Source organism: Platalea leucorodia (assembly GCF_965183815.1).
Source record: "Platalea leucorodia genome assembly, chromosome: 8".
Classification (NCBI taxonomy): Eukaryota; Metazoa; Chordata; class Aves; order Pelecaniformes; family Threskiornithidae; genus Platalea; species Platalea leucorodia.
Genome location: NC_138830.1, coordinates 39,342,358 through 39,359,723, shown reverse-complemented (window position 1 = coordinate 39,359,723; position 17,366 = coordinate 39,342,358). Strand labels below are relative to the sequence as shown.

The 17,366-nt window shown below is 34.9% G+C and overlaps 1 protein-coding gene across 2 annotated transcripts in view; it reads left to right on the top strand.

The window, feature by feature from the left end:
* Nucleotides 1–17,366, top strand: part of FTO (FTO alpha-ketoglutarate dependent dioxygenase) — a 250,077-nt gene that overhangs the window by 51,074 nt on the left and 181,637 nt on the right. The window contains exons 3-5 of one of the 2 annotated variants that reach the window (XM_082319178.1): nt 1,373–1,495; nt 1,934–2,033; nt 10,402–10,545. In XM_082319178.1, the coding sequence (XP_082175304.1) occupies nt 1,373–1,495; nt 1,934–2,033; nt 10,402–10,545 (367 nt within the window). Of the gene's footprint in view, nt 1–1,372; nt 2,034–10,401; nt 10,546–17,366 lie in introns of both variants that reach the window. The other variant, XM_082319177.1, reaches the window with a different exon arrangement.

Sequence of the window (17,366 nt, the reverse complement as noted above, 5' to 3'; positions counted from 1 at the left end):
ATTAGTAAAAGTTTTGATAGATCAGTTTTGTGCATCCATGTACTCTTGCCCCATTGCCTAATGCCTTCTGATTTCAGTTTACCTTAATTTTTTTTACCCTCCACAACACCATCAGTATCTTACTTTTCCCCAGACTAGTGACTAACTTCTGGAGAAAGGAAAAAGGAGTAGTGAGCAGTTCCGAGCTTCACACATGCTAATTGACACTTGATAGGCTCACATTACAGCCTTTCCCTTTCTAAGGGCACTAGTTTGCATCTGTTTATTTTATTCATCTATTAATTTTAATGAAATACATAGGAACTTAGTCTATTTAAGAACTTATTCTCTAGCCTTTGTCCAGTTTGCCAAACAGTCTCAGCGGTAGTTAAAGCAGATTTACAGGCAAACAATAAAAGGTGTGATTACGTGATACTCACTTCCTTAAAAAAACAGATTAACAAAATAAAATTATCTACGCCTTCCTGGAGTGGGAAGCAGTATTTTGCATACAAAACAAGATACTGCTGATTAGCAGTGTCATACCTTGCTGGGAGTTGTTGCCTCCACAAACTGCTGGATTCTGAACTCCAGCAGATACCAGAGCTGGTGTGGTGGGGACACAGGGAGGAAAATAAGTTTGGAATTTTTTTTTTATCTAAAAGGGGAACTTTTATATAAAATAGGAGAGCTAACTGGCATGCATTGAGGAATGTGAAATTAGAAAGGACCAGTATGTCAAAGACTGTTTTGAAGATAGAGGTGCAGTGCAGAAAAATGTTGGCCTTTTTTTAAAATTTACATTTTCATTTTATCTTTGCCCTAAAAATTGTTGTTATATAAAACTATTTCAGTTTATCAAGTAGCCCGCTAGAATTCTGTACATCAGAAAGAGACAGAATGGTCTTTGCAACCATCACAAAAAGAGGAGCTGCTTTGTTACTGCTTGATATTCCATTGTTTGTATATTTAAAGGTAGTACTATCTACAGATTCATCAGTGGAGCTTGTATGTTCTATTGATTTCTGCCAGAATCCTCAGATTTATTTATTTATTTATTTAGAGGTTTGCCCTGGTGATACTCTGGTTACAGGCCACTGGTACATATCCACAGTTTGTGTGATGTATTGGAATGTGAAAATGAAGTAACAAATACTGGCATCTGTTTCTCCACCACATTCTAGACTCATGCTTGATAACTTGTCAACTTAGCCTTGTCTGTTCTTAAATATATGAAATACTTTGGTTCCTGTAAAAAGAATAATTCTTCTGCTGTTTTTGTTGTTTTCTTTTCTTTTTTTTTGTTTTGTTTTTTTTTGTTTGTTTTTTTTTGTTTGTTTGTTTGTTTTGTTTGTTTTGGTTTTTTGGTTTTTTGGTTTTTTTCCTCCCTTAGTGGAAGACCAAATATTCCAAGCTGATTTTCAGAAAATCTGATACAGTACCTGAAGAGCTCCATCAAATGGTCCAAGAAGGCTTTCTGACCTTGCAAAACCACGATTGTTTCTTTCAAGATCTTGTAAGGATCAAAGGAAAAGATTTTGTTACCCCAGTGTCTCGTATATTAATTGGAAACCCAGGATGCACTTACAAGTACTTGAACACAAGATTATTTACAGTTCCTTGGCCTACTGAAGGTTATGATATAAAATACTGCAGTCCTCAAATACATGATGCTTGTAAAGCATTAATCAGACTTAATGACTACTTGCATATTGAAGCAGTCAAGGCATTACAAGGACAAAATTTGTTTGAGACCAAAGAAATTAAAGATACTACTGTAACAGATAGGGAGCAAAATCTTGCTACTTCTCTTACGGAGAAAGGGTCTGTTTCAAAAGATCAAAGCAGTTGTTGCATACCAGAGGATGACTACATAAGTCTAAAGAACAGAACATCTTATAACTTGACTTTATTAAATTATATGGATCCACTACAAATGCTGTACTTGAAACAGGAACCTTATTTTGGAATGGGGAACATGGCAGTGAGCTGGCACCATGATGAGAATCTGGTTGAAAGGTCAACGGTTGCTGTGTACAGTTATAGCTGCGAAGGTGAGTGATGGGAGGTATGAGTTGACTAGTGATATAAACATCTTAAATCCCTGAAGCTCTTTTATGTTTCCTTGTGTGTATGTACATAGGCATACTTGCATGATAGTGTAGATTTGTTATGTGCTTGTGAATACATTATGGTACTTTTTGTATTTAAGCCCTATCTTTATTTCTGCTAAAACCTGTACAAAAATATACCTGTGCTTACTGCAACTGGCTTATCAGCCGTTCTCTAAGTAGATTTAAAAATTGGTATGATTAACTTCCTGACTAAGAGCCAGGAAATCAATATCTGTCAAATATCTATTTCAGGTTAATGCACGTGCATATTTTCTATCTTGTAAAATGTTTAATTGTAGTTGAGATCACTGTCTTTATTGTGTTGTTTATCATATATAGACTTGCTTCTGCTTTATGCTGATTTTACTACTACTCTTTCTTTGGGAAGATCATTTTAGGTTATTTTTATAAAAGTATTATTGTATTTACTTGGAAGTATATACATTGTGCCTAGGCATGCTGTAGTGCTAATGCATGTTTTGCAGAGGACTTGCCAACATTTCTGTAGTTGGGAAGGGTGGAAGTTTTCCATTAAAAGACCTGTTGTCTGACAGGCTTTGCAGGTTCTTAGTTATTTAAAAACCATTTAAATTCAGTATTAGGGGGAAAAATGTGTAGTTGAAGTGTCATTAAATAATTTCATTTTTAGTTTAAAAACAGATATGAAGATTTTTGTTTATTTTTTTCCTAACAATTTTTGAACAAAAACCTTGGATTTTTTTTAATGGCTTCCAGTTTTGGAAACATAAGATTAGAATTTAGACACTTGATTTGAATTTGCAAATACTCCCTTATGTTTCATAATTCACAACTGATTTTTGGTCCTTCCAAAAATCCTTTGATGTTTGCTTCAAAACGTGGGAAGAATTCACATTGACTTCAGTAGGTTTTGGCTGATGGCCATGAGGTAAAAATAATAGCGTATACTTTCATGTGCATTCTCTTGTTAGTTCTGTTATTAGTTTTGAAACTATGGGTCACTTTGTTATATAACATTCATCTGAAATCATCATACTTATATTTTCCTGGACATAAAACTTCTCCTGCCTTAGCAAACCTAATAGCAGATACTCCCTGACCAGTAGAAGTGTAGTTTTGTTTGTGAACATTTGTCTGTCTTATTTGCCAAAGACATTGATATTTTATGTCCAGTAAATGTTTTTTCAGTAGTACTGTAGATAAAATGTTACTGAAAAAAATATTTAAAGAAACATAAGCATGAACTAGTAGTAGAACTAGTGTGAGGATTTATTGTAATATGCTTAAAAATTTGAACATAAAACTTTCTTGTGGAGGGGAAAAAATGAGTCCCTTTAAGTTCAGAGAGCTATAAATTAACAAAAATGAAAGCTGCTCTGTTTATTCATAACTCATCACTTGATTTTGTTTCTTCAAGTTCAGCAAGTTAGTAAAAATTATGCTGTTTTAAACCCACTGCAAATTCTGTGCAAATTTGATTGATGAGTGTAGAAAGAAATATTTGATACATATAGACCAAAAATTATTTTGATATCTATATGTTATTAATGTTTTTGCAACATACATGCAAGATTTTTTCATACACTTAAAAGTTTATATTTTTTTTTCTGAAGGATTTAAAAATAGACATGAAAGCTTAAAAAAGCTACAAGCTTTCCAGTAAATGAATTGATTATTCCATCATTTACATTTACAAAAAAAAAAAAAAAATTACTACTTCAAATTTTTGTATTTTTCCAATGATTCCAAAAGTTTTTGATCAAATTGAAATTTGATTGTATATTGGGGGGGAATCTCTTGGCAGGAGGTGGCGATATTAAAACCTCAACGCAGCTGGAGATAGGGTAAAAGACACTTTTTTTGAAAGAAAATGATTTATGAAGTCAGATCTAAATCTGAACAAGATTGAATTCCACTTGATAGCTTTGAGGATGGTTCAAGTTGGTTTCATGAACTTTAGAGGGAATTTAAGGTGCCTAGCATGGTTCCTGATCATCATGAGGAAATGTCCTGTAGTATACCTTTATGTGAAAACAGTTCACTCGCATCTGTCTGTATTCAGGTTGTGGTTGTCCTTCTATATCCCTAAAGTGAAGCCATATATATAGTTGGCCTACTTATAAATTGGAGGAAATGGAACCTGTTTATAGTTTATGAATATGGCATTGTAATTAAAGTGGCAGTAAATACTTGTGTGTGTTGAAGTTTTCTACCTAGCCCATCCAAAAGGAGTAATGAGTCTGCTTGATTTTAGACAAATAAATAAATTGTCTTTTTGCTCTTCTGATTTCCTGTTTATAGCTTTCAAATGCTGGTGGTTATAAACTTATCAGGACTTACTATTCTTTCCAGTTCTATATCACTTCAACGTGTTGGTGGTTTCTGCAATCAGAAAGACTGTCAATATTTACTATATCTCTTACCAAGCTCTCCATAACTGTGAAGCATGAAGAAGCTCCACATCTTCTTGAAGATTGTTGTTAAATCTTCTTAGAATCTTATCTTGACTCCTCTTCCCATTTTCCATAAGTACCTTTGCTTTTTACGCCAGTATCTTTTATTAGTACTTACTGCATTAATTCATTAGTATTGACTTAGCATTGAATTCTCACTGTAGTGTATAAAGACTATCACAGAATCATTACAGAATACGTAATAAAAAGAGTAGAGATGGTCAGAAATTTTTTGATGGAACAATTTTTCCTTAGAAGATGTCAGTTAGATGGATTAGTAATTTTCTGGGAGAAAACACTTGTTCTTTGGGAAATTCAGACATAATTAAGGACGTTCATTTTGTTAAAATTGGCTTGATTCTCTTTTCTGCTAGGTCTTGCACATTTTGTTGTCAGCTCTCTATTCCTCAGATTCCCACGGGTCTCTGTGGTACTCCAAACACTGAGGCTCTGTGACAGCCCCTTAGCATGGGGAAGCTAGGGCTTCCAGAGCTTCATGGCTAGTACCAACCTATCCCGCCACAAATGCAGAATGCCCAGGTTTTCAGGTTTTGAACAGCAGGAGCCCTAGGAGTTAAGCAATCTTACTGTGTTATGGCAGCTGTTTGTTGGACTGTTGAGAGATGCACAACTCAGGTTATATGGTTTTCTTTTTACTTTAATTTGCATTTTTATGTCATTATTTGTTTGATACCTACTTATTTGATTAAATGGTATTAAAACACATACTACTGTAATAGAAACAACTTTTTCTTGTTTGCTTGTTCGGTGTTTGATGCTATAATGAAAATTCAATGTTTGAAACTTTGATCATTATTAATTGGAGTAGAAGCAGCTTTTAATATGCCAGAAAAAAAATTTGAGAGCCAACATAAAGATACTGGAACAAGCTGATATTCTAATTAGTATCGCTGTTTATTTTCTTGTTTCCAGTGTCAAACTGTTTCAAAGCAACTTCAGATGAAGTACATTTCTAACAACAAAACAAGATAGACGTTTTTCTTAATGCTCATCTGAACAGTATTTGCTTTTATTTAAATTAAAATAAAATGCATTACATTACACTAGGTTAAAAGTAGCTTATCAAGTGATAAGAATAGACCCGCACAAAAAATTGGGCAATTTCATTTTAATGTGTATATTGCATGAAAGTGCGTGACTGGTAGTCATGGTGCATATACAGAACTGAATACGTTACAGAATGTGTGTTCAATTGTACCGTCACTAACGCTATTCAGAATTAATTTACTTTTCCGAATTTGCCATGGAACAGGAATTCCAAATTTTGACCAATTTAGGATTTTTAATAACACATTAGCTTACAAATATCCTATCACATGAGAGCATTAAGGTAGAAACTTGTCAGGATTTTAATATAGTAAGTTAATAACCCATTTTTATTTCCCGCTCTATTTATAAAAGTGAATTGCAACCCAAACACTGGTGGAATAAGGGCATTTTCAAAAACTGGATTTTATCCATGAAAATTTCCTAACGAACAGTTTTCCCTCAGGTCTTTGTAAGTTTTGAAGGAAGTTTTATTGCTTTGCTAAGGCGGAGCAGTAGTTGGTTCTAAAGATGTTCTTTGAAGTAGAGATTTGTTTCAGTTACCAACTTAAAGGAGATGGAAAATAATGTAGTCACTGGAAGTGTCCATCTTTCTCTTAGCCAGATTTCCCACAAACTATGTTTGAGGCTAGATAAGTAGTTTTCTCTAGATTCTTTACAGTATCTTTACAGTTTGTCGTCTTGCTGTAGGGCTTACTTGCTGTATAAATCTCTTGAAATACTAAACAACTGGCTCTGTTCGCTGACAATGTAATGTTGAAAGGTTTAACAAACTTAGTTAGTTGCAGTAGTGACTTATTTTGAAGGAGCTTTTATGCTTGTTTATCTTGTAAAATGCTGTTTGTATTTTTTCACACTGCAATGTTAGAAGCAATATCCTAGCACTAAACCTAATGACTGCTATTTCATTTCTACAGTAATTGCGAATAAAAACAATTGAGATTCACTACAGATGTTTGTTTCCTCACTAGGTTAAAAAAAAATGCTGAAACTACAAAAGTTGTTCAGAATTTAAGTCAATCTAAAGTTGTAGTTGACCAATAATCCTCTTTATGTACTGCTTAATGGATAAAAGTCATGGAGTAGAGGTTTGTACAGGATGAGAATAATTATATTAAATAGTTTCTAATGTCAATAATGTAGTAGAAGTATTTCTTGTTGAAAGAATAGTAACAGTATGTAGAAAAATACATATTACTTTTAAAGAAATGAGTATGTGAGTGAAATGGTCACATCTGTTACTTGTAGGTTCTGGCCAGTTGGAATTATTTTCTAGGAGAATCACAAATCACAAATTTTTAGTGATCCAATTACTCTTATAATAACGGATTTAAATCCATGTTTTCTAAAAAGAACTCACCATTTGAATTAACTGTTATGGTTTTTGGTTTTGTGTGTGTTTGTTTTTTTTTTCTTATTTTAACCATGCTCTCACTGATTTGATCAAATAAAGTTGCTCCTTCAAGAATGAAGGGATGACAGAATATTCTTTGTTCTTATTTTAGTGCTTTTGTTCTTGATATATTTGGACACAGTATTCTAAATATGTATTGATAAGAGCAATGTTGGCAAATCTTCCAGTTTTTGTTTTTGTGAATGTCAGTTGAAAGCAAAAGTTAAAACGTTAGTACAGTTTAGTTAACCTCTTATGCTATGGCTTTTCAGTAATAAGGTAGAAGAAATAACTCTGGGTAGATACTCATTCTTTCCCACCAGCTGCTGAAAACAAAACATGCTCTGCTTTTTTCACTTCTTGCATATAACATACATAAATTGCTATGGAAGACAGTAATAATGTATATATTTCATTAATTGCTGAACAAGTGCTCAAATTCTTTTAAATTCTGGAAAAACTAATCAATCTGTAAAAAAATAATTCTTTTTTCAGTATCTATATAACAATGGTCAGTTGGATTTAATAACAAAGTAGATGTTTACAGTCCTGCTTGTTTTTAGCAATGTGTTGGCAGTGATTCCATCGTCTAATTTAAGACTACATTTAGGATATAGTTTGGCATTACAATTTGACTTGAATAGAGAACATTTAAGTTTCAGACTGTCAGAAAGCTCTCAAATCTTCTTGACGATTATGGTGCTGAATAGCAAAGAAACCTTTCAAGGCTACTTTTACTTTCTGTGCTGTGGAACAATAACCAAACTAGATCCAGGAAAGCAAGTTTCATGTTGTTCTGAACCTAACCATGACCCAAACCTGATAAGATCGGGTCTTAGAGCTGGAACATCTCTGAAATTTGAGCTGTCTAGTTAGAAGCATAATGTTGTAGCCAATTTTCTGCAGCTACATTCTCTCTTTCATGGTTCTACCCTAATTACAGCTGTGATGAGGTATTGTTCTTGTGGTAGGCTTGTTACCTGGTTGCACCATTTCATTTGGGATGCAAGCGTAACCATTTCTTGCAGGCCAAATCCTATAAATCTTTAATGAACAGAATTAAAAATCGCAGATAGCTTTATTGTGTTTCCATTAAATACTGCTACATTTGACCATTTCTGTATGGTCTACTCCAAAATAAATACCTGTTCTTAAGGTGTTGTGTATGTGCAAGACCCACATGATTTACTTACTCTCAAATACCTATGGTTTAGATGCATCCAAATGTTTTCACTTAAATGGGAACTGTAATTATATCAATGAATATACAGCATTCAGTCATGCTTGGGGTGTGACATAGAGAATTTAATAACTTCTTTTTATGTAAAAGTTTGTCAGTGCTACCTGGAGATATACCACAAATGTTAAGGTGTCTTCCCCCCCCGCCCCCGCTCTCACTTTTAGAATAGCTTGCATGTAAAAGCTAGTAGCAGCTTGCTTCCATTTGTTACCAAAATAACATGGTAGGAGCAATCAGTTTCAATTGCTGCTGATAATTATAAGGTGCAATAATTGAGAATATAAAGAAAAGGAGACTGTGAGCTACATTTGAACTCTGTACTTAAGCAATAAAAAATTTATCAAACTGCAAAAAATAAGTCATTTTAACGAGCACATTCCAAAGGTGCTGGATTTATGAGGAGACCCCAGGAAACTTTGATTGAAATTGCTGTCTCTGATTGTAGTTCTATATTTTATTGGTGCCATATTGTGAACAGTGCTGCTGCCAAAGTGAATGGGAAAGCAGCATAACAGAGAGAGTTAACCCAGAAAGGTTACCTCTTTTTATAATATCCATGATGTATTGCATTAAAAATGCCTTGAAAGCCATCCTATTTGCAGTTTTCAGAAAACATTTTTCTTAAATTAAGTTACGATTTATCTGAACAGGGCAGAAAATATGAAAGCCCCTTGAAGACTTTAGTATTGATTTTTCCGAGTATTTGCTAGCTCTTGTTTTCTCATTTGTGTGCTCCTTGATAGAAAGGCCTAGAGCTGGTCCTGAGCCAAAGCTTCAGCTGGATGAGAACTGCAGCAGTGGAGGGAGGGAATACAGGGACTGAATTTACAGTATGAGTTTTAACCGAGAACTCTAGATTGGCTCTTTAAAAAGCTTTGGCTCCCTGCTTCTTGAATTTAGGCAATATTTAATTGACATAGAAAATTAAGACAATTTATTAATTATTAAAGGCTACTCCCAACTAAACAAACATTGCAGTAACCATGTGGGATGAATGACTTGAATATGTTGAAAGTGAGAGTTCAAGGCCACTTTTTACGTGTGCATATTACAATAAGAGTTATAAATCTTTATTTTAGTGGTTTTATTCTCGAAGACAAAAGTTTTAAAAATTATTACATGAAAGCACATTTGAAATGGACACATACGGTTACTAACTTATAAGCAATAATTAGGCATGCTACGTAGTTGATGATTTCTAACTGTTTGCTGCTGTTCTGTGCCAACTGCTTATTAAAACTTCATCCTCCCTCTGTCAAAATGCTCTGTTACTTTAGGCATAAAACTGCTATGCCATAGCTCCCAAATACCTTGTTATAAATGCTGACTGTATCTTTCAATTTATACTGCAGTGAAGTAAGCTTATGAAAATAGTTCTGAGGGATTAGGCTGTAAATACTATTTCTATGCAGTGGATTATTTTTTCCCCAAGCTCAACCCATTCATGTTGCTTAATGATAAGAAAAATGTTGTGACAAATGTATTGAAGCTTCGCTGGCTCTTGCACATGTCATCTAGCATGTTTGACTAATAATTTTGAGAAAAGAATGGCAGATATGACTCCAAGATTCGCTCAACTTTGTTGGTCTAGATTGTGTTTTGTGCCCATTATTTCGCCTTACTTTGCCTCTATTTACGATTTGGTGAAATTACAAGTACATAAACAAATGAAATTGTTCATAAAATGCTTTGGCAGTTTATGACTTGAAATTCTTTCAGAAGTTATCTATTTTTATATCAGTGGTGCTGCATTTTTTTCTTTTTTTCTTCTATGCTTATAGTTTTACCAATGTAAAAAAAAAAAAAAAAAAATTAAGAGTGAAGATTAACTAAAATTCCCATTACCTGTACTTGAGAACTTCAGGAAAAACTTGAGTCCATTACAGAGTTGGCCTTGATTTGCCTTTACTTTGTAGTGAACATGAAGTTTTCATCTTAGTAAAGTTGGTTGCAAAGAATTCTTGCTCTCATATGGCATTTTTTATTTACCTATTATGTACTTCTGAATTTGAAGATGCTGATTATAGCAAATTGAGATTATAGAAAGTTTAAGCCTGTTAAGATTGTACTAATGTGGTATATAATTAAGTCTATATTGTTAGACTAGATTTTGTATTTTATGGTTCTCACCTTGTCTGTTGTCTTTGTGGTGTTTTTCCCTCTCTCTCTTTAAAGGTTCAGCTGTGGCAGAAAGTCATGAACAAAAACTGAAGGGAAGAGACCCAGCTGTTTGGCACGTAGGCTTGAAGGTAGCATGGGACATAGAGACACCTGGATTGGCCATACCACTTCACCAAGGAGACTTCTACTTGATGCTTGGTAATTTTCAAGGGCTAAGAAGGTGAACTTTCTGTTGAAAACAGAGAAAATGACACTTATTTATTATAGATTATCATACTTTCCTTTCAGTTAGGACTTGCCTTATTTAGAAAGACATGTGATCTGGCCAGAGTGTGTAATAAATCCCTCCTACCCTGTGTACTTGCAGTGTATTTTGGGGAACTTTTTTGTTCCTTAATGTTTCTTTCACTTCACAGCTAAGAAAAGAAATACTCTTTCTGAGCCTTTTCTCTCTGTTGTGCAGTCAGAATTGCTAGTCCAAGTCAGGCTTCAGGTCATAAGCAGAATTTCCACAGATCTTGTGAGAATTTGAGCTCTATCTGTCCTATCCTTGTATTTGTAGATGCTGATTCCTTTTTCTATTCTTAATGCAGTTTTACTGAGTAACTGTGAGCATCTATGTCTGTTATGTTCAACAGAAATAAAAATTCCTGTTCTTGAGTTTGGCTTATAGAGTGGCTACGTATTATGTAAGCTGTGACTGTAGCAGTCTTAAAGTTTTCTGGTACCATGGTTCCTGAAGTTTCAACCATTATGCCAATCTGTGGATGTTTGGTTGGTCACCAGTTTTAGACATGACACTTCTCTGCTGCTACACTTTTCCATGTGTATATTCAAACATGCTATTTTCTAGTAGTGGGATTATACTAAGGTCATAATGAACAGAGCTGTTATACTCCAAGAGTGACTGTCAATGTCTCAAGTGTGGAGGATTAAAAAAAAGAAAATTAAATTGAGTTCATTTTCTTGAGCACCTGAGCTCACACACTAAGGTTTTTCCATTGAAAGAAACAAGGCAAGAACTGTGGCTAAGGTTTGTTGACACAAAATCTGTTGCTTTCTCTTTTGGCTTGTTTTTCTCTTAGTTATCATTTTTGTTTAAACAAATTTAGTTATAAATCACACAACTCAAAACATGAACAGTGCTTTTGACATCACCATATTTGCATGTTTAGTGGCTTGGCTTGACAGACATCATCATCGAAGAGTGGGAGAGCACTTGCAGTGTTCGCTGTTTATCTGTTTGTGACTTGGAAGGTAGACACCATGGAACATCCCTAGAGTGACCTGTCACCCTGCCAACATGCTGGGCTGAACAGTCTTTTCACTTTCACCTTTCACTTTTTATCTTCCAACAAATATGAAAACAGTTTACTTACTATAAGCAATACATTTGTGGGCAATCTTAAAAAACATATACCATTCCTTGTTCTTAGTTACCTCATCAAATCCTGTGCACTGTCATCAACAAAGTATCTTGTGTAAAAGAACGGGGCTGTCTGTGCCCCTAGGTATGTTTAGACATGAACAGATCAAGTGTTAAGATGCGAGATCCTTCGGGCAGTGATGTGGATGTGCATCCCTTTTCTGTATTTGTGAGGATATAGAGTAGCAGCCTGGAGGGAAACTGAGATATCTCTTATGTCAAAGTGAAGTTTAAGTGGCAGCTCAAGGTTCCTAGAAAGGGAATTATTAATCCATTTTTGTGCAATAGCGGTTTGGGCATCAAGTAAACTTCTTATCTAATCTCTTCCTGACTGGAAAGTTAGTGCATGCGCAGCTTTGCTGGGCAACAGATTCAGAAGGCAAGTAATAAAAGAAGGAGTCTATCTTCAGTATTTTTATTGCAAAATACTGTAGATTGTAGTTGACTGAGTTACCAGGTCATAAGGACATTTTTTTTATTCCCTGATGGAATTTACATACAGTAACTAAAGTATTATCAGGGATGCTATATGAAGGATGGGTCAGAAAGTTAGTTTGTTTAACAGATAACATCATGATGATGTTTAGATGGAAACTAAGGTTATATTAAACATTCTTTTGAAAATGATGTGTAAATCACTTTCTTATTAATACTTTGTGGAGAGCTACAGATTTGAGCTCTGTAGGCCAGGTGTTTGATAATCTCTTCTGCATTTCCATAGCCTTTGTATTTTTTTTTCCTCAATTACTTTAAAAAAAAAATTATTATTACTGAGAGAGTATTCTCAAACTGGCCCTTTTATTAGGTTTCTACGTACAGCAGAGCTGCCTTTATCATTTTCCCTTGAAATGAAAGACAATATAAGTGGATGTATACAGTTTTAGTTTATTTTTTACTGTTCAGATTTTTTTAGACTGACTTTTAAGAGGAGGCATCTTGAGGATGCCGTCTAAAAGATAAAATATAAAAACTTCATATAAAAAGTAACTTGACAACAAAGAAGCCAATTTTAAATTCATTTATCTTGTGCCTTTATACATCATACGTTCTAGAAGCTGATTTCAGTAAGCAGAGTCGTCTTGCTGGCATTATTTTAAAAGCAGTGGCAGCAGTGTGCAGGGCATCTAGAAAATACAATGTTAAGATAAGAGTACTGCAGCTAGTAGTAGCTGTTGATGTACAGGGACTGGTTGGTAGGACTATCTACTGTTTCTGACTACCATTGGCTCATCCAGCTCTAGCAAAAAACTTAGCAACTCTGTAGGTCTCTTCTTCCAATTGTTGAAATAGTATAGTGCTTACTGCTTTAAATGAATGTTGTAAAATACTGAAATGTCAAATTCAGTATGTTGCTTATAATTAAAAAGTCAAGTCCTATCAATTCCTGTACCTGTAATACCTCAACTATTTCCTAATATTGTACACACAAATCTTAGATAAGAAAATGTGGTCAATTAATATTTCTAATAGTCATGTGCAATTACAGTAACTTGTAAATCCTGATCAATGGGTATATCAAAGTATCAAAAAGATTGGGGGTGTTCTTTAGCATTTCTAGTGGACATTTAGTAATGTTTATGTTCCTCTCTTCATTGGCTCTATAAAATGTTTTTTGTTATTCTGGGTAGAATTTTAGTAAAATGCAGTCTTAAAATATAAATTTACACCTGCATTCTCAGCAGTCCTCTTCAGATGAAATCATGAGTCATAATTTAAATGTATGTTAGTACTAAACATTAGGTGACCAAATCCATCCTTCAAGTAAGTTATTACAATAATATAAATGTATTTTGTTTAAACAAAACCAAACAAAATCCAAAATGACTTACAGTAAGACAGATTTTTTTTTTTTTTTTTTTTTTTCCTAAGGCTTACTTTTCCTAATACGAAGAAAAAAGATCTGGTGAATGACTGCAAATCTGCTGCCTAAAAACTCAAATCTGAACCTTATATCACTCATGAAACGGAAACACTTTAGCTCAATTTAGAATAATATATTGGTCTGCAGAGGAAGTGCGTACTGAACCCTGCTGTCTCAAGTACACAGTCAAGGGGTGTCTAATATGAAACGTGTTGGGTGCGTGCAATAAATCCAAAACGCGTGGAGGTGAGCAAAGGGCCCCATCTGCTCTGTCCTAGAGCATGCTTAACTAGGGTTGTCATGGTCTTGCTATTAAATTGGAATCTTTCCCCTAATCTTTGAGTTAGACACGACCAGATTTGCAAGCAGATTTACAATTTTCACTAATTTTCCTACCATGACTTCAAAACATACTTAACAAAAATACATTCTGGACTTTTTCAAAGGGAGATTTACTTTTCTGCAGCTGTTTCCCATAGATCAAGCTCTTGCTTGAAGGTTAGGGTTTTAAAACAGCATGAAGATGAACTTGGAATCTTATACCCCTCCCCACCCCCAGTTCAAGAAGCATCAAAAAATTATTTTCGTAACCAACCAGAAGTGGAGTGCACACATTGCAGAGGTTGGCTTGTGGTTAAAGATAAGTATTTAATGGAAACACTTCCACATGTATATAGTGGCTCATTAAACTATTTCTAGATATTTAATCTGCTTCTATTTCCACAAACTAACTTGAACCCTCTTTGCTCTCTAGCATCTTGAATGTGTTGGAGTTTTTAACCCTTTTTCCCCCCCCCCCCTTGAGTCCACATTTAATCCAAATGCTATATTCCTTGATTATTAAGACCTCGAACCCCAGAAATGTATTTGTCATTACCAAACTTTGATCATGAAGTCTGGCAAATCCCAGACATCTCTTTTTTTGAGTTCAGCCTTTTAATTCATGCTGTGTTTTGTTTGGACACACTTTTCTTGTTTAAAAGTATTTTTTAATTAGGGACAGATCATCCTTCTAGCTTTCTATTATGAAAGTAGTATTCCATTGACCCATAATTTCTTGGGGAAGGAGACATACCTTCCTGGTGCTTTTTGTTGACATACCTACAGTAAAATTAGTTTGGTCAGGTTTTCTCGTGTTGAAGCATTGTGTGCAGTTGGATACAAGTAGAACTGGAAATGGTGGAAAAGCGTTTTAGTGCTTTTGAAAATTGCACTGTAATACGGTTAAAAAGAAAATTCTTTATTTGTTTATGATAGTTAAGAAAACTAATAGCACCAGTCCGTTTCACTTTTACTTGTAGATATTTGCGGTGTTTAGAATATCAAAGCTTTGCCAGTGCTTTAAACCCCACTGTACCTTTTATCTGCTTCATGAAATAGATGACAAAAAGACAACTGTTTAAAAAGTTCAGGAAGAACACTTGGAAGATAGAAAAGACGATATAAACCCCTCTTGCTAATTCTGAGAGCATTTTCCATTGTGGTTTGTGTTTTCCTGGGAATTACTTTACCTAGAAGTAATAAGTTTTGGGCTTTAGTCCCTACTGCTTTCAGTAAGGATTGGCTAAGAATTAATTTCCTTTCTTTCTACCTTGTATTTGTTATGTCTTAATAGTCTGTAGTGACATTTGGGTATACCATCATTGTTTCTCTCTGCGTGCTTTGGCTCCTCACCTCACGGGTGCTCTGATAATCAGTTAACTAATAGAATTAGTTAAGTATACATAGTTAGTTAAGTGTATATACATACACATATCCATTAGTCCGTTCTTTTCACAAAAGCTGTTCAAGCAGAGGGCTTTGAGTGTTTCTGCTGTTGGTGCCCAGGTAATTCAGCTGTCTAGAAGAAAGCATACAGTGAGGTACGGACAGAGCACGGACAGGGACTGAGAAGAACAGGATCAGAGAGAAAAGAGAGGAACTGGCAGTAGTTTCAAGCAGTGGAGAGGACCATGCTGAGATTCTGTGCTGGGAGGGATGTATTTGAGAAAAGAACAAGTAAGGCAGAAGTCTGTACAGGGGAGGGACAGAAAGATCTATGACATGAACTTGCTCCCACACTTTAAAATAGAATATACAGCATCCAAATTCCAAAATGTATCTTCTGTTTATAAATAGCAGGAAATCACCGAGAAGCTTGTCTAATAAGGGGGTCCACATAGAGAAGAGTAGTCTGCATCTGATAATAGAAGGGTGCTCAGGTGTTAAAACAGTAGCATTAGTTTTAGGAGCTGTAAGCCTGCTTCTCTCACAGAATTTCCATGCAAACTTTGGCAGTCCCTTAACCTCTCCTTACCCTTAGGTTTTTCTGTGTCAGTTACCGACTTTACAGAGGCCTTGCATGGATAAATGTATTAAAGCACCAAGTACCTTAGATGGTTTTGTGTTGTTTGGGTTTTGTTTTATTTTTCTTTTTCCTGCAGGTGTGAGGAATAGGGATCTGTATTAAATAAAAACTCCATTTTGTAGCTATGTTTTACAGAAGGTGTGTTACCTGAAGTTTCCGTAGCTGGAGATTCTGTGTCAAATAATTGTATGCATTTGCAACTAATCAGATCATCTGCTAAACATTCTTATGACTTCTTAGTACTTCATCTGTAAAGTCAAAATCTGACCTCCAAATTATTTAAACAGACTTGAAGTTGATAACTTTGTTTTCCAAGGTGGCTTTGGCCACCTGTACACAATCATACGTGTGATTAATTTCTTTTAATAAATCTTGCCTCAGCTCTAGTAGCCCTATAATGGGATCTCGCCGTAAGGTGGCAGATGATTCATTGGGAGGTGGCAGGCAGAAAGTAGTAGAAATAAAAGAATAAAACAATCCATTTAAAAGAAATACGGATTTTGCCATATACATGTATGCAGGAAATAGTCTCCTTGTTTCTTAGGTGCTCCGCCTCAGAGAGAAAAATTAACTTATTTTTTCCAGCATTCAAACACCAAGTGTCTGTTACCAACCAAGTTGTGTTCCTTTGAATGCAAACAAGCCCTTTACAATATTGTCAGTAGTTTGGGGAAACTGATTTAGGCATTATCCTGCCTGAAGTGCAAGTAATCATCCACATTTGCACAGTGACTGGTGGCACAACGGTATCCTGTTAATACAGGTAAATATGAATAGCTTTAATCTGTGTGATTAGGCTTTGATTGAGAAAATTGCCTTTGGTCAGGGTAGCACTCTAGCGTGTATTGGACTTCATTAGTTTTTCCTGATTGTTTTCTAGAATTGCTACTTTAAATTTTGGATAATTTGTAGTTGTTTTAAAATTTATAAACAAGTGAAAATCCTGATCAGACTTCAGAGAAATAGTCTGTGCAAGTGACAGCATTTTTCATAGATGTGGGAAAGCTTTGGGAGAGGAACAGTCATGTAAGCAGAAAATTGTAGTCCAATTCTCAAAAATTCTTTCTTACCTAGCAGTTAGTTAATTGGCATATGCGTCTTGTAAGCATCCATATGGAAGGCAAGACTGTTTTAAGAAGGAGAAGGGATTGTGTGACAGTTCTTGAAACTGTACTAAGTACATTGCTAAGTTGGTTTTAATGGTGATTTAAAATAAAAAGTCACTTCCCATATGCATTATACAGTTCACATAAGTTTTGTGGGGTTTTGTTTTTGTAATAGATATTGAAATGAGATGTCCCTGCCGTAGTTGTTCTGAATTTGTGGCAAGATAAGGGCCCACTGTTTCGTGGCAGAAAAGACACCATGTTGGCTCTTACCTCACC